A 21,186-nucleotide genomic window follows, 5' to 3' on the forward strand; every position below is an offset into this window, starting at 1 on the left:
TTGAGTTGACCGAGATGATAGGGTTGGTATCATGCCTTCCTACCCATTCGGGTTCAAACCTTTCCTGGGACATTTGTCCATTTCACAGGCCTTGCCCGGTGACTGCGATTTTCCTTGTCAACAAAAATATTCTGTCTCAACTTTGTCATTGCTTTTGGATATATATCCAATTTCTAGCAGAATCCACTGAAAGAAGAAATAAGGACTAAATAGAGCAGATTACCAAATTGATACTATAATAACAAAAGCTTCATGGTATGACTCAATTACCAAAAGCATTCCATTAGCACCTCAAGTCAGGCATCTTTTGTTTTTTTTTTTGTTTTTATATTCACAAGTGGAAGACTTCAAGATCTTCACGTACACGACCAAATCTTCAGATTATAGTGGCATATCTTGATCAAAGAGACAACGTTAATGAAAACTGAGAAGAATCCTCTGGCTCAAAACAAAAGCATCTCTTTTTTATTTCTGTAAACCTAAAAGACAATCAGGACCAGATACATCAAAACTTTCTATGCGCAATGAAGACATTCCTAACCCATCAAGTTGGTACAATGTCTTTCAAACGGGTTATTGTAGATGAAATCGTAATACCTATTGCCGAGTTTCAAAGAAGCTTTACGAGTTGCAACACCCGATGCTGAGTATCTTTGAGGGGTAAAAAGAATGATGACATCTTCTCTACAACATACAACATATGATTGATGAATAGTTTAGTAGTCGTTTGTTCTTCTTACCCCTAAATTCTCGTCGTCTTCCCTTCTTTTTCCATACATGATTGATCACAGCCTCAAAACAGCCCAGCATTCCTCCCATTCTTCCGCTAGTGCTAGTAGGCAAGATCCACCGCATCTTGTCCTACGTCACTTTCTGTCTCAAGAAGATACCATGCCTCACGAGCCAATTCACACATATAGACACACACCATCCTATCTGCAGAATTTGCACGCTTTCTTGTACATCAGAACAGGAAGAGGCTCCTAAAAGAAACTTGAAAAAGAACTAGGAAAAAATTGTTATGACAGTTAGGTTAGAAAGCCAAGCTTCCTTTGGAAGAACCATAGCTTGCTTGTGATCAGTATCCATTGACACAAATTTCTTCTTAAGCCAGAATTTGTTACAAAAAAAAAAAATCACCGAGCAAATCTCAAGGTAAATTACAAATAACTCCCATGGAATAGTCATCATTGTTCACTTACACTAATCTGACATGCAGATTGGCCATTGGTGCTTCTGAGAACTTCTACTGATTGCATCCACGTCTAGAGATAACATTACAGACCAAATTAGGTTGGCAAAACTATTTTCTGGAAGCTTGACTAAAACCGAAGTGAAACTACGGACACTTGAATGTGTGGGCATGTGTGTGTGTATATATATATACACATATACACACAAACATACATACATACATAAATGTATAAATTTATATCTAGGTAATTTGGACTGCTAGAACATTTAAAGCAAATTAACTACCTTGATAGGGCGGATCCAAACAGATAATACATGGCTTTAGTTGCTTATTGGGTGCACGAGCTCAAATTCAGCTTGTGGTCGTTGACAGAGCTCACTCCACTTGGGAATCCAAAAATGTCCAAAAGCTCTTCTTGAACAGCTCTCCTACATGAATAAAAGTCATATTCATTATTGACTTCGACTCGTATTTCAAATTCTTAAAAAGCAGTTTTAGTTTCCAGCCTCCAGTAAATATTTTATATCTTCCAATAAATTATTAGGATTAACTGATTTTTGTACTACCGATTTAAAATAAATTTGTGTTTTGAAAAAAAGTGATGATCGTGATTTTTCTTTTTCTTTCTTTCTTTTTTTTTTTTTTGGTAGTAACGAATACAGAGACATAGAAGCATTAAACAATAAAAATTTACATTTTTTAACCAGATATGCTTCACCTAAAAAACAAAGGCACAGAGGATGACATGTCATTGTAATGCACAGGCTATAGCTACATGTCCTTTTAATGCTGAAAAATTATTTTTCCGTGAAAAAAAACTAAAGAAGGTATTGGAGAACCTTTCTCATAATTGATCATGAAGATTGAGTGAATCACAAAGTATAATCAGAAAGAATGGTCTTAAAATACGTTGACTTATCCATCTGGATTTGTATTAAATGCAATACTAAGTTATACAAGATTGGTAGCAAATTGAACACAAGCTGATTGCAAAAGGTTCCAAATATCTACAGCTCTTGTAGGAGATAGAAAGACTATACTATTGAAAACTTACTGACGCTCAAAAGACAGTTAAATGTAAAGAACGTGTCAAAATAATGTGCTTTCTAAATGATGTTCAATTAGTACTGAAGTGAAGTTCAAATTTTGAAAATCTAAACACACCTGAACACATGTAGAGCAGAATATTCAGAAATATGCAAACCTTTACTGTAAAACTTGGTTGCACCATCAAGGAATGAAAGGCAGCCTATCTTTGGTGGCCACATCACCACTTCAATTGTTTTTTGGGTCTTCAGCTCCAAAAGCCCTCCCTCCATCAAGTATGACGTTTGTTTTCAGTCATCATGAGAAGACAAGCAGCTCACAGCTGCTGCTCAAATATATTTTTCAGCCAAAGTTGCATAAATCAGCAGTGACCATGCTAAAGGACATATAATCACAAATATAAGCAGCATTATGGCAAGCAGTTGCGCATATCCATATAACAAAATCTGTCTTTAGACAGGCACAGGTCATGCTCTAACCAATTCTCTGCACAGCTACCAGAATGACTTTTCAATATGAGGTTTCAAGGTTCACCAGTAATCATTGCAAGAGCATACTCCGTCCTCAAAATGATGAAATCTATTTGCATCCCTTAAAATAATTAGTCTTCCTGTAACTTTTGAAATTAACTTTATAGCAACATGGCAGTCTCCACAAACTCGGAGGTTTTTCATTACCCTTATGGGCATTCCGCCAGGCAACTTCAGAAGTCCATATGCAATAGCCAACTTTTCACTGTGATGTCCCAGGCTTCGTACCTTCTCTTCTTCATCCAAATCATGCAGGACAAAGCTGCCATCAGGGACATATCCAGCTTCCCTTAGCAATGCAGCTAAGCTCTCTAACTTCTCGACAATCATTGGATGCTCTGGATGCGGCATGTGCTCACCACCGGTAAACATATGCACTTTCTTATCAACCTCAATCCAGCTACAACCAGGCGAGCGGCTAACCTTCCTCAACCGCATGTGCTTCCTCAGCTTTGCTACATCCCCCCATTTGCCTTTAGAGGCAAAAATATTGGAAAGCAGAACATAATGTCCGGCATTTTGTGGCTCAAGCTGCAGAAGTTGCTTTGCTGCCACTTCTGCCAAGTCCAGGTTCATGTGGTTCCTACATGCTGCCATGAAAGAACCCCAAGCAATTGCATCTGCTTCTACTGGCATCTTGTTAATCATATCCATAGCCTCAACCAAATGACCAGCTCGGCCAAGCAGATCAACCATACAAGCATAGTGTTCAGTTCCTGGATCTACCAAATATTTGGATTTCATAGCCTCAAAAATTTCTTTCCCTTCTTTAACTTTTCCAGTGTAACTGCAAGCTGAGAGAACTCCAACAAAAGTAACAGCATCTGCTGCAATGCCTAGAGAACACATTTCACGGAATGCTTGCAGGGTTTCATCTGCTAAGCCATGTTGGGCATATCCTGTTATTATAGAATTCCACATGACTACATCCTTCAGAGAAAATCTGTCAAATACTTGCTTTGCTTTGATAAGGTCGCCGCATTTCACATACATTGTTATCAATACAGAGGAAACATATACATCATCATCGAGTTTTGATCTGAGCAACTGAGCATGAATCTGCCTACCATGATTGACACTTGCAAGACTAGCACACACAGAAAGCACACTTATCAATGATGGGAAGTTCAGTCTAAGACCTTGTCTTTGCATACAGCGAAATATATCAAAGGCCTCCAAATCAAACCCTTTTCTCTCATAAACCTTAATCATTGCATTCCATGCAGCATCATCCTTCACCCTCATGGAATCAAATATCCTCCTCGCTCTAGTGACCTTCCCATTCTTGCCTAACCCAAGTATCATTGCATTACAAGCAACAATTGATTTAATAGGCATTGCATCGAAGAGCTCCAATGCCTCTTCAATTCTTTCACTCTGAATGTATCCCATCAGCATAGCAGTCCATGACACCTCATTCTTCTCAGGCATGACCTCAAAAAGCTTCCTAGCCAAATCCACCTTCTCATTTTGTGCATATCCTGAGATCATCGAAGTCCAGGAGAACACATTTCTATGGGGCATATTGTCAAAAATCTCTCGAGCTTCACCCAACCGACCTTCCTGACACAACCCACCAACCATACTTGTTCTTGCCACCACATCCTTCGCGGGCATCATATCATAAAGCCTCTGTGCCTCCTCCATTTTACCCTGTTGTATCAACCCACCCAACATGACAGTCCACGAAACCACATTCTTTTCAGGCATTTGCCAAAAGAGAGCCTCAGCCTCTGATACCAACCCCTCCTCCACATACCCTCTAACCATTGCAGTCCACGAGACAACATTCCTTTCGGGCATTTCATCAAAAACCTTTCTGGCTTCGTCCACCATCCCATTCTTTACATAGCCTGAAATCAGTCCATTCCAAGAAACTAAATTTCTATCAGGCATTTGATCGAAGAGGCTCTGGGCTTCACTAGGCTGTTTGTTTTGGAAGTAGCCGGCAATAATGGAATTCCAGGAGACAACACCTTTGTGGGGCATATGATCAAAAACCCTTCGGGCATTGTCAATTTGGCCCAACCGTGCATATTCCGCAATCTTAGAATTTGCAGTGATGGCAAGGGTGGAGTAACATTTTCTCCACCGCAATATTAATACCCAACGGCACATTCGTACAATCAAGTAGCAGCAGCAGCTTTGGTTTCTTCACTCCCCTATCTCTTCTTTCTTCACTCCTCAATGTGATGTGCAACAGCAGCAGCTGCTGCATTTAAATTATCCTTGACTCTAAGCAAACTCAGTACGAAGTACCAATATGAAATGATACCAAAAGTAGTAGCCTAATATTTGCTAAACAAACTGAACCCAAGATAGGATTCTCTAATCTTTAAATGCCTTCTAAGATCAAAAAAGTCCTGTGGAGTGAACAAAAGTTAGAAAATGATTCTGGCTGAAAACAATTTTTTTTGCCCTTGAAATTATGTTACACCCTATTAAAGGTACCTTTAGATGAATAAGGAAGGCATCATGGTGAAAAGAAAAAACTCTGGAAGAAGCGGAATGCTGGAATGATATCATACTAAACATTGAACAATAAAACATACACTGGACAGCATTTTGGGGAGAAAATATAAATTGCACAACTCAACACAGATTGCATGTGGATCGAACTTAGAAAGAAGGTATAGTCTAACAGAATACAAGACATTAATCAAATGAATTACCTTCAAGGAGAATGTCACTTGACTTCTTCAATTCTGTGGCGATAGTTTGGATAATCCTATTCCAATTTGTTCGCCTTGCAATTGAAACATGAAATAGGAACATATTCAAACTTACAACGGCATTTGAAAAGGTATAAACAAAATGAAAAATAAAGCAAGAAAAAGAATTGCAGGGGGAACTATTTACATACCAGGGGAAGGACAAAAAGAACTTCAAAAATTTAAAAAGAAGAAAAGAGTGGTTATTGTAGTTAAAATAAAAGCAAGGGGCATTTATTGCTGAAAAGCACCACTGAGGATAGAGCAAAACAAAGAACAGTCACGCTTTTGGGAAGTGGAACACAAAAATAAAAAAGCAGACACAGATGGTCCATAAACTGTCCTAACAAGACGCATGAACTATCACCATGGGACAATAGGCTCAAAAAGCTTTGAATGCTGCAGTAACAAAATTCTGCAAAGTTACAGCGAATGCCAAGACTAGATAACATGCTCAAAATGGGAGTCCTTATTTATGAACTTCGATTGGCGTTTCAAGATCTTTACCTATGAAGCATGACCAACCACTTCTGACAGGCTCAAACCTCCATCTTCTTCACATAAAGATGAAACAAAAACATCACCACCATCATCACTAAATGCATCTTAAAAGCATGTCTTGAGCCTCAGACTATCCAAAAAGGTGGTGACAAGAACAGACTCAGTTAAGAAGGCGCAGAAATTGTTTTAAGCGGAAGACTGGCAACTGCCCTCTCAGAAAGGCTTGCTAACATGTCTTTGAAGATTTTTTCAAACAATTGCTTGAGAAAAGGAGAGATCACATCAGAACAAGTCAAAGCATCAAGAGATCGAACCACACCTTTTCGAACAAGAAAAGTGAAAGCTGAAGATACCCCTTTGACAATTACATCTTTTCTTTCAATGTCATAGTTTTCCACCAGCATCAAGAGAAATTCTAGAAGAGTACGAGTTATGTCAACATAACTAGGAATGGAATTTATCATTAGCAATATCCCAGGCTCAATGTTCATTATATTATCTACCTTGTCATCAAAGAAAAGCCAATCATAGAATAAGGCAAGCTTAACATTTGCTTCGACATAATTCCTCTGGGAAGATTTTAGCAACCAGCCTATGACAGCCCACCTAGGAATGATGTCTGACTGGATAATCTCATTAGGTGGATGATGTCCGCAGCAAATAAACCTAACAATGTCAGTTAGAAGAGTCTCCCTCTCGGGGACACCAAGAAACTTCTTTGCAAACCAAACTTGGTACCTCTTTTGATTTCCCAATTTAACATGCGTTAGCAAGAACCTCAACTGGTTCTCCATTTCAGGAGTTATCCGCAGCAGAAAATACCTACTAGACGTCCTTGAAAGGTAGAGCTGTGAGATATCTAAGAATGCATCAGTCTGAAACACACTAGGGTTCAATAACAAGTCTTTCCAAATTGAGCAAAACTCAGGTACATGAACCAAGTCCTGTAAAAGCCGAACAAGATCTCTTCCAATCTTCAAACACAAACCAAATTTCTCCCTTAACATCCTAATGCAAAAATCAATTTCAAGCCTCTTCAAGGTTTCAACTTTTGAGTCATTTGGCAACCTACAATGATCAGCCAATAAACGAAGAAACACGTATAAAGCACTGGTCAAAACTAGAGGTTCATCCTCCAACAAACAATCCCATTTGTCCCTAAAGAGACTAACCATCTCAAAACACAACCACAAATTTCCTCCGCTAAAGTCACCACCAACAATTTGCCTCAAAAGGGCCACCAATAAACCATCAAATCCAACTCCCAACACATTCACCATTTCACGCGTCACCCAAATCAACTGAGTTTTCACCGAATCAACGAGTTTGGCATACAACTCATTAACAATCTTGATAAGCATGGATATAAAATAAGTGTAGCCATCAGTGACAATAGCATGTAAGTGCTTAATGTGGACTCTGGCCACGTGGGGTTCACATAAAATTTCGCAAAGAATTGCTTTGTTCAGGTTGAAGTAGTCTTCTTGAGTTGGAAGTTTTAAAGGAAAAGGGGGTCTGAGTTGGGGCTCCAGAAGCTGAAAAGCTTCTCTAAGAGACACTTCAAGTGAGTTGTCAGCTTCAAAGATTGCATTTTTAGTCAGTTTGGAACGCATATTTCGATCAATCAATGAAACTAACAGAGTCCTAATTGAAGACCAGCGAACTGGAAATCACTGACCTGATCAGAAGGACCGTCGCATCAGCAGCAGCAGAACCCTAGCAATGGTATGCTCGGAAGGTGGCAATTTGGCGGGTCTCCTGCTCCGCCAAAACTTCGCGATGGGTTAATTACACTGAACTCCTTCAAAATATGACGTTCTCAGAAGTGCTTCCCTGTAGTTTTGAAAATCAGACTTAGCCCCCCATCATCAGAATGGGCATTGCCCGTATCCCAAAATCATGAGCCACCTTCCGCGTTTGGTCATGTATAATGTAATTTCCCCGTAGTTCTGATTGAGAGGAGGAATGGGGAAATGGAGGAGGAGAAGAAGAGGGGAACCGGGGCTGGGAGTGGTGAAAATGACGATGAGGAAAGAGTGAGAAGAACGAGGAATGAATTGTAAAGTTCAGCGGTTTTGTTGCAGAAGTAGTCGGCCTACACTAGACTTTGATGTCCATTCCAATTCTGTTGGCACAATAACATTTAACAGATTAATTGCAAATCACTCCACAACTTTACATGGGTTGCAGATAACTCCAACTTCAAAATTCTCGTCCATCCCAATTTTTTGGCTGCTGCTGCTGCTGCCTTTTCCCCATTCTTCATCTCCGTAGCATCCAATCCTGATAAGATATGGGACAAGTAGAGAGCCAGGCAGCAGCCCCAGAGGACGAAAAGAACCCTTCTTCAGCGAATTCGTCTCTTGATTCTTTGATTGCTGGTCCAATACTCCTCCTTTCTCTCTTTTCTTGATTGTTGCTTCTTGTAATTTGATCTGATGTTGGACAGAAGAATAGACGAGCCTTGAACCACCCCAAACCCTGATCAAAAGTTGCTAGGTCCTTTTTCTTCTTTCGGGTTGCAGAAGCTGCAGCATTTGGCGATGAAGATGAGAATTTGGTAGGATGGATTCAGTTTCCAAACATTACTAATTAAGCATGCTGATTCAATTTTCTGCTTTGGGGGATTTTTTTAAATATACTGTGCTTCAGACTTGGGACTGACTGAAATTTATACATGTGTCTTTAGAATTGGCGTCAGTGGAGGAAAAAGCTCAAAGAGCACTGGAAGGAATGCCCTTGCATTGCTCATTTGAGGACTGGTCCTTGTGGCTCCCACTTCTCTGATGCCTTCCTCTTCTGTTCCCTCAAGAGCAATGCTCCAGAGAAGGTAATGAGCAATGCTCATTTGAAGTTGCATGTATGGGATAGAAAATTGGAAGGGATAATTTCAGAAACCCTCCCGAGTTTTTTGACAATTCCATTGAGCTCCACTGAGGTTTAAAAATTACACATACCTCCCTTATCATTTAAAATGACAATTTTACCCTTAAATATTTTAATAAAATCCCCTTATTTAGTATGATTATATTTAGAATGAGTTTAAAATTATTTTTTCATTTTGTTCCCTTCTTATTCCTTTTTTTTAAAAAAAATTTCATCAATAAAACTGTAGAACTATCACTGTTGTCTCTAATTTTTATTATAACCAAATATCGAACTAGTAATTTTTTTGACGAGTTAATTCCCACTATTCAAAAAATTCATAAATTGTAAATGGATTATTTCAACATTTTCTTTTCTATCTTATAAATCTAAATTCATAATAATATACCATCAAAAGTATCATATCATAGTAGTTGTTTATCAAATAGTAGATATGGACATGAAAAATTTGGCACCTCTGCCTTATAATTATACTAAATAACCTTATAATTATATAGGAAAATAAATTAAAACTCATTGCACAAGGGTATTGTTGGGTATTCATTTAAAAAATTGACCAAGTCAATATTATTTTTTAAAGTTTTGTTATTAAAACTATCAAATCAAGGGAGGTAAGTGTAATTTTTGAAACCTTATGGGAGCTCTGTGAAATTGTCAAAAAGCTCAAGGGAAGTTTCTGAAATTATCCCAATTTGAAAACCAGATTATATGAAGGACTTATTTCAATGGACAGACAAAAATCTGCAGAAGGTTTTAGCATAAATATGTAGTAGTACTACTAGTAGTGTTACTTAATTAAGAAGGTTATATTTAGCATAATAAAAACTGCTAGAATTAATCATAAGAATTCTGGGCCAATTATTAGCTCCTTTTGATGAAATCGCGAGGTAAAAGTAAAACGCTTTCTAGCCCATCCACCGGTCAAATGCGACGAGTCTTTCATCCGACATGCCTTCTTAGGGCCTCATCATTTAATCCTAGGGCCTAGGCCAGGGCATGCACGCGTTGTCCATTTTGAAGGATGATGCAATAGGAGCTTCAGAGCTTGATAGACTATACTACAAAATAAGTTCCAATATGAGCTTGATAGACTATACTACAAACAAACATAATCCGATAAATTTAACAAAATTCAGTAAGTTTAACAGTCGACACCGTCATTTTTGTTAAATTTAATGAATTCTGTTAGTTTATAATTTAGTTCAAACTATAAGGTAACATTTAATATGTTTTGAAATCACAAGAGATTTTTTTTTTGTATATTAGATATACTACAGGAGATTTTTTTTTTTATTTTTAACCCTGCAAAATAAGTTCCATATACATGCACAATACTATAATTAATCATGGGTAAAAACGTTTGACTAGCTAAATGAAAATGAAAATTCCTTAGATCATGCAAGGGAATGTAAAACATATACTACTATCAAATATATATATATATTAAGTAGGGGCCGGATATTTCAGCGCAGTTGTTTTTTGACTTAGAGAGAAGACAAACGCCAAGATGCCAAAGTCTTCTTTCATTGTAGTACAAGCTGGATTTACCATAAACACTACTTTGCAATGGAATAACACACGTACATATATACAAGCTTGATCAACCTGAAAATTGAAATATGGCAATTAATTTCATTAGAGAAAGCATATAAAGAAGTCTCATCTCATGCATGCACCAATCACGGAGTTTGCTTTCCACATATTTGTTGGTGGGCCTGAGTTCATATGCTATACAGTCAAGAATCTACTGGTACTTTAAGCAGCATTTGGTGAGAAAAATACGGCAGGCACAATCATGATCATCGTGCAAGGAGTAGGCGAAAGCAAAAGAACAGTAAAAAAGATGATGATGATGATGATCAATCAATCTCCAATGCAGATTTGACTCTTTCTAGCTCAAAAAATGGTAATTTTCTATGCAAAAGGTAGCTTTTGATGAATACAACTTTTCTTGGTGGTGCTCTACCGCTACGTATGTATGTATGTATGTTGGTTAGAACTTAGAAGAGATGTGTGCAATTAGAGGTGGCAATTTCCGACGCGTCTTGAAAATACGACACAAATTTAATACGAAATTAATGGGTTTAGATTGAGATTTCGTGGATTCGGGTTGAACTCGATGAATTCCGAAAAAAACGGGTCGAATTCAGGTCAACCCGTGGGGTGACCCGATATGACTTGATAATCTGTTTATGAATTAAAAATAATTTAATAAACATAAAAATTATTTTATCTAACTAAACTAAGTTATTCTTTTTTCCCAAAGGCCTTAATCACTTAACCCTAAATGAATTTATTTAACTTGTGTGAAGTTGAAATTATTAGATTTGGACAAATAATGTATTATATTATTTTTTACTTTTATACTGTTTTAATTTATTTTATATTTGATTTGGGATAAAACACTTTTACGGTGTTTTAATTTATTTTAGATTTGATTTGAAATTATTTATTTAAAATTTTATTACTTGATTATTTAATTAATCTTGTGCGAAATTGGTTTTATTAGAAATTACAGTGATAAATTAATAAATTAAAATTAAATTTCGGGTCGACCCGCCAACCCGAAATTTTTGGGTTCATGTCTGGTATCCTGACCGGTTTCGGATTGACGGGTCATATTCGAGTCAACGAATTTTCTGTTATACTCGAACCTCAATCCGACCGGCGAACCCGATTTGGACCGGATTGCCTACCCTACGTGGAATCAAACATTAGTAGTAGCTTTTCACAAAGTCACATGCTGGCCTTTCAATCCATTCCCACTTTCTCACTTGGGGGTGCGAGTGCTGGTGCTGGTGCTGGTGCTGGTGCTGGTGTTGGGTGGTGTGGGCTTTACAAAAAAAGTGTCGAATTATGATGGCTTCTTCTCTTCCCCCCACCCCCCCCCCCCACCTCCGGCTCTCCCATTATACAGATCAATCAATCTGCATACTATATAGTAATACTCTAATTGCATCATCCATAATGGTGGAGCAAGCAATAAATTATACTATTGGACAGGAGTAGCTTTCTTGTCTGGTCCAAAGCATGTGGATGATGATATGAGTGGGATCATATATACCATTTCGAAGATATGGACTTGGAAAGCTCTCCATCAACAATTCATTTTTAAGTCATTGTAGAATACTTTATTATACTAGTATAAGTACCTCACAAGGTTTTTTGCCTTTTTTGGTTCGATCAATGTAGCTTCTCAACTTTTACTAGGCAGTATCGAATTCATGAATTCATTGAAACTTTCTATAGCTTTTGTCATTGCTTGGGGTGGTAATTCTTTGTTCATATTTAATGGTACTCTCAGATTTCTTTTCACTGCTCAACCAAAAGTATATATATCGCCTTCAACAGATGTTTTCAAGCAAGTTCTTTTTCCATTCACAATAATATTTGTCGAAAAAACAACACAAGAATATACATACACTAGCTCCTCATGTTGAATCAAATATGAGTTTTGGTTTTTTTCCAATTACAATTTCTTGTCCCCCCAACTCTCTTCCTTTTTTTATATCTATGTACCCCTTTTCCATGTGAATGGCTGGCTAGTTATGTCAACTTGCGCTGCAAACAATACCAACCAAAAATTGAACTTCTCTTCTGCATTCTGCCTAGCAGCAAAATGTATGTAATGGACTCATTTTTGTCAAGGGCATGCAGGCAGTGAATATGGTGGAGCGTAACTCGCGCTCGGAGTTTCGAACATCTAAGCCAATGTCAAAAAACACCGACAAATTTATTGGTTTCAGATGCATGTGATGACTTGGGTTTCATTTCATCACGATGTCTTGCAGAGTTGTTTCAGTCCCCACTCCCCACTTCAAATAATTAAAGACACAAACCAACACATACACACACACATATATATATATATATAAATCGTGAGACAAGATGGGGATCACCAAACGGCAAACGATAAATCGTGATTGTTACCATGTTCAATGGCTATGTTCTATGGTTTAACGGATCTGTTCTTGGTGTGCCATTACAATTTTTCTTGCTATACCGTTTTAAAAACAGATTTCATGCATGAATATCTGTACATAAATTGAAGTTGAAAGACACTGGAAAGGGGCTGGGGAGGCGGGGGGGAATGGCATAAAAATGGGGAGATGACCAGAGTAATTACACATATCCCAACTTACTCTTGTCATGAAACCATAACACTGACCGAGAATGGCCAAAGGGATGGCTGGAATGAGGACACAGAGTTAATTTGGTTCCAAGAAAAACCAATCGCAAATTATTCAAGAATTGTTTAAACATCCCTACGGGAGGCCTTTCTTGATTCGGTCATCTCCGCAGAAAAGAAGTTGATAAAATGCTGCTGGATGGCGTCTGGCTGCTGCTGCTAGTCTCTTTCAGTATACAGTCTCCACTCTCCAAATCCCAGTTCTGTTCTTGCATTGAAGCCATCGTTTCTTAAATAGATTTAACCCCTAGCTTGTTTTACGTTTTGTACCGGAGCAGTGCTAGTACTGGCATCATCACTCGATCGGTTTCGGTAGGCAAAAGAAGCCAAGTATCGTTTGCCTCTGGTTACGAGTATTCGGTTACTTTTATTAATGTTTATGAGAAAGGACAAGATTAGGAGGCTGATGGAGGGAGTTTCCTGGAACCTGCCCACAATATTGGTTTCTTTCTATCTTTTGCATGGTATCCACGTAGTCGAATGGGATTTACACTGCCTAAACCTGTGATTAGGGCTGTAATCGAATCGAGCAACTCGGTCAAAAATTTGACTCGAATTCGATCAAACCGAGTTCGAGTCGAGTTCGAGCATCCAGAAGCGATGTTCGAAGGCTCCACGAGCCTTATCGAGCATTTTAATTTTAATTATTTAATATATTATTATTATAAAATTACCCTTGTACCTAAAAGAATTGTCGAATTTATGAAATGTTTCAAGTCATATAAAAATTTTAAAAGGACAATAATGTCTTTTCGCTAAAAAATTATCAAGAAAATGAAATTTAATAAATCGAGCTCGATCGAGCTCGATAAGACTCGCATGGACTCGAGCCCATGCGAGTCGAGTTTGAGTACTGCAAGCAAGCTTTGAACTCGAGCACCAGGGGCGGAGGGAAGGGGGGGCTGGGGTGGCAACCGCCCCCCCTCCAATTGTTAAAAAAAAAATTCTAAGTAAAAAAATTTTTATTATATTGTTTTGCCCCCCCAAATATTGATAAAAAATTTCACTTTGCCCCCCCTCCAATTGTTATAAAAAAATTTCTAAGTAAAAAAAAACTTTCTTATATTGTTTTGCCCCCCCAAAATATTGATAAAAATTTTCACTTTGCCCCCTCCTAAGGACCCAAATAATAATGTTTGAAATAACAGAGACTCGCCCCCCCTAATTGCAATTCCTAGCTCCGCCACTGTCGAGCACCCTATTTGTATGTCGAATCGAGCTCGAGTATGACGATACTCGAGTTCGACTCGATTACAACCCTACCTATGATAGCTGAGTTTTGTCTCGCACGGATCAATGGGCTGAGATGTTGAGGCAGTAATTAGTCTAGTTTAGACTACCGCTGCTCAAAGGTTAGTAGGGAATCAGCGCCGTTGTTCATCTTGTGGAGAAAAACTAATTAGTCGAGTATTGGACACTTGCTTGAAGAATATCCCACCCGCACCACAAATTACTACAAGAATAGCAGAAGGGATCATATAATATAATGACTGCGACTCTGCTGCCGGTAAACTGGTCATATGTATACAGCCAACTTTGTGTCACGAGCTAGCTTATTGATTGTACATCTTCTGTCCAACTGTGGTGTTAAATCAAAATCTGCTGCTTGGATCAATAAGCTTCTTTATATGAAGACAGGACATCTATATACGATCGATCAGTTTCACTTTTCTACAAACACGTAAAAGTTTTAAAGATTCGAGTTAAGGCTTTAATGCATGCATGCAACATCAATTGCAAAGCCGGCGATCTTCGATGATGACAAATTATGTGTGGACACATCCATTGCAAAGCCTACTGAAATCTAGACGCATCAAACTTATCAGTGGATATGGTGAGGGGATAGATAAACTATATATACTACATCTTTTCTTCTTTTTCTTTAGGGTAAAAAATCGCAATAGTTCTTCAACTTTTAATACGGCACACTTTTAGTCCTCTAACTAATAAGTATGTATACTCATAACTAATAGTCCTCTAACTTCAAAATCTGACTACTTTGCAATGCAACCGACGGTCCTCACACAGCTAGTGTAAAGTTAACAAATGATATAATCCTGCACACACAAAAAAAAAAAAAGCCGAAAACTTTGAAAAGGGCCACGTGGGTTTCAATTTCAAAGTTCCTAAATTTATATTGAACAAAAGCTGGCTTAATTAACAGGAGTAGCAGTAAATTTCTGAAATTTTTTCATGAAAAAACTTAAAAGTATGAACAAAAGGGTCTACTTAGCTATTTCAGAACTTATTTTTTAGGAAGAAACCCCAATTACCAGGCTCAGCAAGTAAAACTGCATGTTGTCACATATATCGAGCCGTAGTTAGGGGTGCAAACGAATCGAGTCGAATCAAATTTTAGTCCAATCGATCCAAGTTTCAACTTAATTTTACTAATCTCGAACTCGAGTTCGAAGTTGACGAGCTCAAAAAATGTCAAGTTCGAACTCCACCTCGATCTCGAACTCGAGTTTAAAAAAATAAAAATATTTTATTTTTAAAAATAAATAAAATAATAATGTTTCTTAATAAATATTAAAATATTAGAAATATATATAATTTTATTATTAAAATAAAAAATAATATATATAAAATCGAGCTCGCGAGCCGCTCGTAAACTAACGAATTTAGTATTTTTGAATTCGAATTCGACTTGAACAGCTCAATCTCAACTGGAGCTCGATATTGACCGAGTTCAAGCAGTCGAGCTCGTACTCGTACTCAAGCCACTCGCAAGCGACTAGATTCGTTTGAAGATAGAGCGCAATATGTGTGGATCTTATCATCAAAATATGTATAGACTAAGTGGTACATTTTCTTATACTATCACATTGCATAAACAAATTGTTAAACAGGTGCCACCAGAGAGAAATATGCATTAAATAAGCGAAAAAGCATATGCATGATTGCTCCAATGGCCTCAATATGGCTCTTGCACCAAAATTATTATTTTTTATCCAGTGTATCACCTTACCTTTTTTTTATGCACGAAGCTAAAAGATTGACACATGCAAAGCATTTTCTGGAAAAGAAAATGAAAAGCATGTTCCCTCTGGAAAAGAAGATCATCTCCAACGTCTTAATCCATGGATTGGTGGCGCAACACTAAACTAAGTAGCGTTTGGCGCAAGCTGTTTTTTTTTTTTTTTTTTCCTTTCTCCTCCCTTGCTCTCTCGTCTCATGTTGGTCTAATTTAGAATTAATTCCACTCTACACCCATTAACTATATCTAAATTTCTACTTTAGTCATTAAACTTAAAAGTAGGATACTTTAGTCCCTAAATTATAAAATTTGTCTCGCTTAAGTAGCATCATCAAGGAAATAAGATGATATATTTTATGCCTAAGTGGGTATACTGTACAATACTGTAGGGATTAAATTGAAATAAATTTTACTCTCTCAATCCCACTTTGATAGTCTTTCTTTTTTCACACAGTTTAAATTGCTATTTTACTAAAATATCCTCACATTAAATAAAGTATAACTTTATGAGAACTTGAATTGATGATAAAAAAAAGAGTCAATTCTCATTAAATGTGGTAGATTTATAGTAACAACAATTTATATTGAATAGGGGTATTTTAGGAAAATTAAAATACAACTACATTCTTCAATTGGAAAGCGGACTATAATTTGGGACAGATGAAAAAGGAAAACAGAACTATCAAAGTGAAACGAAGGGAGTATAATTTAAGGATTAAAGTTTCCCTTTTTGAAGTTTAAGGATGAGCGTGAAAATTCGAATATAGTTAAAGGGTGGAAAGCGGAACTAACCCTCTAATTTATTACTTAGTACTTTGGTGGAACAATTGTTCCATCTTTTTTTGTCCAACATGAAAAAGGTGTAATTTATACATTTACTTAATTTGTAAAGCACGGAAGAAAAAGAAGCCTGCCCATCGCTCTCGAATACCTACTACCATCATTTACTAATACAACCTTGGATGGACAGATGAAAAGGTCGCCGCATCAAAATTCTCTATCTGACCTCATCCGGTGCTGTCTTGCATTATCCAATTTCTAGGAAGGGGACTAAAAGGTCAGTGTCGTGTAATTAATATGGTCACATGCCTTGGGAATTTGCTTTACATATAATTCCAGATTACAAATTTAGGCTGCGTTTGATAAAACTGTATCTGAATTCTCTTGATTTGGTAGATAAGATAAAGCAGTTGAAGTAAATCTCTTGATTCTTATCAAATTAAGCATTCAGTTATGATTCTTATGCTGAAAAAAGTACATACAAATTCAGCACCACTTAATAAGTTCAGCAGAAAAATTTTTATTTATCAAACAACCAAAACATCTGAATGTCTGAATGAATTCAGTTTAAGCACTTTTTTTATGTTATCAAACAAACACTTAATTTTTCACGAAATATCTGTTTTTTTTTTTTTTTGGGCTTAAAATTAGTTATGTACACGGCATTTAGTCAGAGCAAAAAAAATTGTTTTAAGCAAAAATTATCTTATACACGGTGCATAAGTTCAGACACTCCAGAAGATAATCTTTTCAGGGATAATTTCAAAAGTCTCTCCTAAAATTTCAGAAATTATACTGACCTCTAGTGTTAGAAATTTGGACCCCATTGTTTGCGCGAGATGTCGTGAAAGTATTACTCTTTCCTGAGACATTATGCTTTTAATACAAATGGATATTTGATAAAAAAAAAAAAGAAAAGTCAGGGCACTGTAAAATGAAATTGACTAATTAAATCAGAATAACAATCGTTTCATCTCAAGTTAGCGGACCAAAATAGCAATCAAAAAATGGTACTAATTGCTACCCTAAAATGGCACCATTTTTGTGATTGGCATCACTTGACAATGAGAAGGGCAGATAACCTTATGTAATCTAGTTGAACAGCATTTGTTGAACAATATAGAAGTTTGATAGTTATACCCCTAACTTTTATTATTTGTTTCATCCTTTACTAATACAACTTGTGAATAATAAAAAAGAGGCATATATGGAACAAAATTATTATCATCTCACTCCTCAAAATACTTTTTTAATAGTACTTTTGTTCTGATTTGGACTGTTTTTGTTACTAAAATCTTAAGTTCAACGAATGTTAGTGTAATTTTTAAAATTTCAAGAAAGAACAGTGAAAGTATCAAAACTTTAAGAGGGGTTTCTGAAATTATCCCTACTTTTTTATGACGAGGAAACTTCATTTTTTACCAATAGAATATCTTTGGGCTTAAAATGTTTTTCACTTGAGTTTACTACAATATTTATTTCCAGGTTACAAATTTAAATTTTCACGAAATATCTATTTTTTTTTGGGCTCAAAATTAGTTATGTACACAGTCTTTGGTCAAAGCAAAATTTGTTTAAAGAAAAAAATTATCAGTTTAGACAATACCTTTTATAATGAGATGGATCGTGATTTTTCGCAAAAACAAAAAAAATTTATGTTTTCATGAACACATTTTTCAATCAATTTTTTACTTGACATACATCAAATTTTATATTATATTTTTCTATAAAAACTCCTAAAAATATCAATCCAAACAAAGTCCAGTAATATAGAAAACTAAAAATAGCAATTTAATACCTTTTTAATATCTTTTGACTTTGAAAAGTATTTGGGCCCAATAACATAAAAACTAAAAAAAAAAATATTTATTGACCCGGTTAATACTTGGTCCGTTTCTTGCCGACTATTTGCATGCAAGTGATGATGACTAGCCAGTCGTCCTTTTCAAACAGACAGCCATCATCATAACTTAGGCAGAAAAAAAAAATTAAACAGTTCTTCAAACAAATCAGGAGGAGGAAAAAAAAATTGGCACCCACAAGGTTTCAAACCAGAATTGTAGGAAATGACAAAGCATGCACGCGAATGGTCCAGCGATACAGTGATAGCGCCTCTCACCGATGATCCTTAAAATCCCAAGTTCGAGTCTCCGTTTCGCTGGGTTCCTCCACGCACTTATCTCGTTCGAGTCGAGTTGGGGAATCGGATCTACATCGCAGGAGATTAATCGAGTCCCGTAAATATTGATCCGGACACCCCTATATTGACAATAAATAAATAAATAAATAAAAGACAAAGCATGCAAATGCTCCAATTCCATTCAATTGCAACCCGCAGGAATCAAAGTGCGAGCGCAAAAGAGGTCCATCACTAGCTGGCTGGATATCTATTTCTCTGCCTAAAAAGTAAAAAGGAACCCCGGGTCCCTCCACTAGATTGACGCAATTATTCGTCCACCTTGATTATTAGTTCCATGATTATGACTCCGCTAATCAATGTCTCCTTTCACCATGTACTACTTTCTACAAATTAACACGCCTATGTTTCTCCAATTCAATCCCACTAATTTGTTCTTTTAGAAGGAAATCTAGAAGATTTATTATAGAAGTAAATTAGGAAACTGACAAAGTGGTTCATGAATTAGTGCTCTAATTTGCTAAAATATGCGACTCTGCTGAGCTGCTCGATCACCTTTTAATTTATTTAGACTTTGTTTGGATTGTATTTTTTTGAATTTTTTTTTAAAAAAAATTAACTGTAATTATTTGATATTTGTAAGATCAAGAGGTGATTGAAAAATATATTCACAGAAGGCGTAACAAATTTTCTTTGAATTCAGTAATTGGTGCTAAACGATTACGGCAAATTTAGTAATAAAATCTTTTTTTTTTTATCAAAACACCACGCCCCGCCGGCGGGCGGTGGTAGATAGGGTTTTTTTTTTTTTTCCCCCATATCCATTCCTTGATATTCTACTTAAAAAGATTATGCCTTCAAAGTGAGGATCAAGGTAGTTAATAACAGGAAAGCATATACGTACACAAATCATGAATTGCAAACCAAAAAGACAGCAATGAGTGAATTTTGGCGAACAATACCAATAGCAGGACATGCATGCACATATGTCTTGAAGGAGATGATGAACGCTCTTGAGAGAATTAATTAACTGGTATTATTTGGTTCTTAACCAATCATGATGTACACTACCATAACTTTAATGCCTTCCGCTTTTATATCGGCTTTGGGGTGGATGATTTTGTCTATCTAATCAGTCGTGGAAATCTGCTTTACTTTACTAACAAAGTGCCACAAAATCGTAATCATCAAAGTGGTACCAACGAGCTGGCGCAAACGCACAAATTTCATGCATTCCATTTATTTCCGCCCCAAGCCAGGGCAACCATCCATCAGCTCTTATGGGAAATACCTCCAGAGATTACTTTAGTCGCATCGCAGGAGTAATTAGAAGTTTTACTCCCTACACTACAGTAATGGGACAGTAACAGGAATAGAGTAGTTATTAGAGGTTTAAAAAGTCAAAAAAAAAAAAAAATGTCCAAGTGGTTAGGGAGTCTGACAAATATGGGACGTAGCTCAAGCCGCTTCTTGCAGAAGAGTAGAGATTCTCGGAGGAGGGGCTGGACAACCGTTCCGAAAGGTTCACGGTCATGATTAGATTAAAAAAATTTATGTGATTCAGATCACTCCTTATAATTCGATTTTTACGTCGTGTGAGACTCACAAAAATGTTGTTCTAGTATTACTCGCTGTTATTCTATTGTTATACCTTATACAGATAATATTACACAATGTGTAAATGATGTTACACCTTCCAAAACGGTTGCTCTGACAACCGTTCCAGCTCCAGATCCAGAGATTCTCATGTCAACACAAATTGGCTCGTTTGATAAGAACGGTTCACTTTCTCACGAAACATCATGCATTTGAATTTAGTTATTCGATGTGAAAATTATATTAATAAATTTTGGAAGCACGTCCTGACTTGATTTCTGACAGTGATTGAATCGAATTCATTTGAATTTTTTTGAGTTATTCCCTTGTCACTTGCACAATGAAGTCTTGCTACCCTTTTTTTTTTTTTTAGCAATAATAATATTTATATAATTTAATTTATCTTATTTTACGGGGAGAGGGGCCTAAAGAAATTATATAACAGATTATCAAATATACAAATCTCTAAGAGGGGGAAAGCCTAACGAGGCTATATAAGGAGCTATTAGATATATAGACTTGACTAGATCGCCCTTACATTTCTTTTAAATTTTTTTCGCTACAGGTGTTTTTTCACATTTTACGATGTGGTGTGTGACCAATCACCAGACCAGACACCAACCTCATAGCCGTA

General features: G+C 36.7%; 2 protein-coding genes across 9 annotated transcripts; both read right to left on the reverse strand.

Annotated features, from left to right (window-relative positions):
• Window positions 1-439: 439 nt before the first annotated feature.
• On the reverse strand, window positions 440-8,802 carry LOC113741860 (pentatricopeptide repeat-containing protein At1g56690, mitochondrial-like). 8 transcript variants are annotated; one of them, XR_011812659.1, is made up of 6 exons: window positions 7,663-8,802; window positions 5,445-5,518; window positions 2,360-4,984; window positions 1,480-1,623; window positions 1,203-1,265; window positions 440-936 (listed from the first exon to the last, which is right to left on the reverse strand). XR_011812659.1 is itself a non-coding variant. In XM_072045020.1 (3 exons), the coding sequence occupies exon 3, from the start codon at window positions 4,888-4,890 to the stop codon at window positions 2,773-2,775; it is 2,118 nt and encodes a 705-aa protein (XP_071901121.1). In that variant the 5' UTR covers window positions 4,891-4,981; window positions 5,445-5,518; window positions 7,663-8,629; the 3' UTR covers window positions 2,725-2,772. The 8 variants fall into 8 exon arrangements, 4 of the variants coding, with proteins under 4 accessions (XP_071901121.1, XP_071901377.1, XP_071901774.1 ...); XR_011842453.1 differs by lacking the exon at window positions 7,663-8,802 and adding an exon at window positions 5,991-6,130 and having other exon boundaries at window positions 2,360-5,000; XR_011812694.1 differs by lacking the exons at window positions 440-936; window positions 7,663-8,802 and adding an exon at window positions 5,991-6,130 and having other exon boundaries at window positions 1,029-1,265; window positions 2,400-4,981.
• Window positions 6,149-7,597, reverse strand: LOC140005383 (uncharacterized). The gene has a single exon (XM_072046443.1). The coding sequence runs from the start codon at window positions 7,595-7,597 to the stop codon at window positions 6,149-6,151; it is 1,449 nt and encodes a 482-aa protein (XP_071902544.1).
• Window positions 8,803-21,186: the final 12,384 nt, after the last annotated feature.

Source organism: Coffea arabica, chromosome 1c, assembly GCF_036785885.1.
Source record: "Coffea arabica cultivar ET-39 chromosome 1c, Coffea Arabica ET-39 HiFi, whole genome shotgun sequence".
Taxonomy (NCBI): domain Eukaryota; kingdom Viridiplantae; phylum Streptophyta; class Magnoliopsida; order Gentianales; family Rubiaceae; genus Coffea; species Coffea arabica.

Bases quoted from the DNA above. Each gene is read 5' to 3' on its own strand.
- LOC113741860 (XM_072045020.1), bottom strand. From the start codon at position 4,890: ATGTGCCGTTGGGTATTAATATTGCGGTGGAGAAAATGTTACTCCACC.
- LOC140005383 (XM_072046443.1), bottom strand. From the start codon at position 7,597: ATGCGTTCCAAACTGACTAAAAATGCAATCTTTGAAGCTGACAACTCA.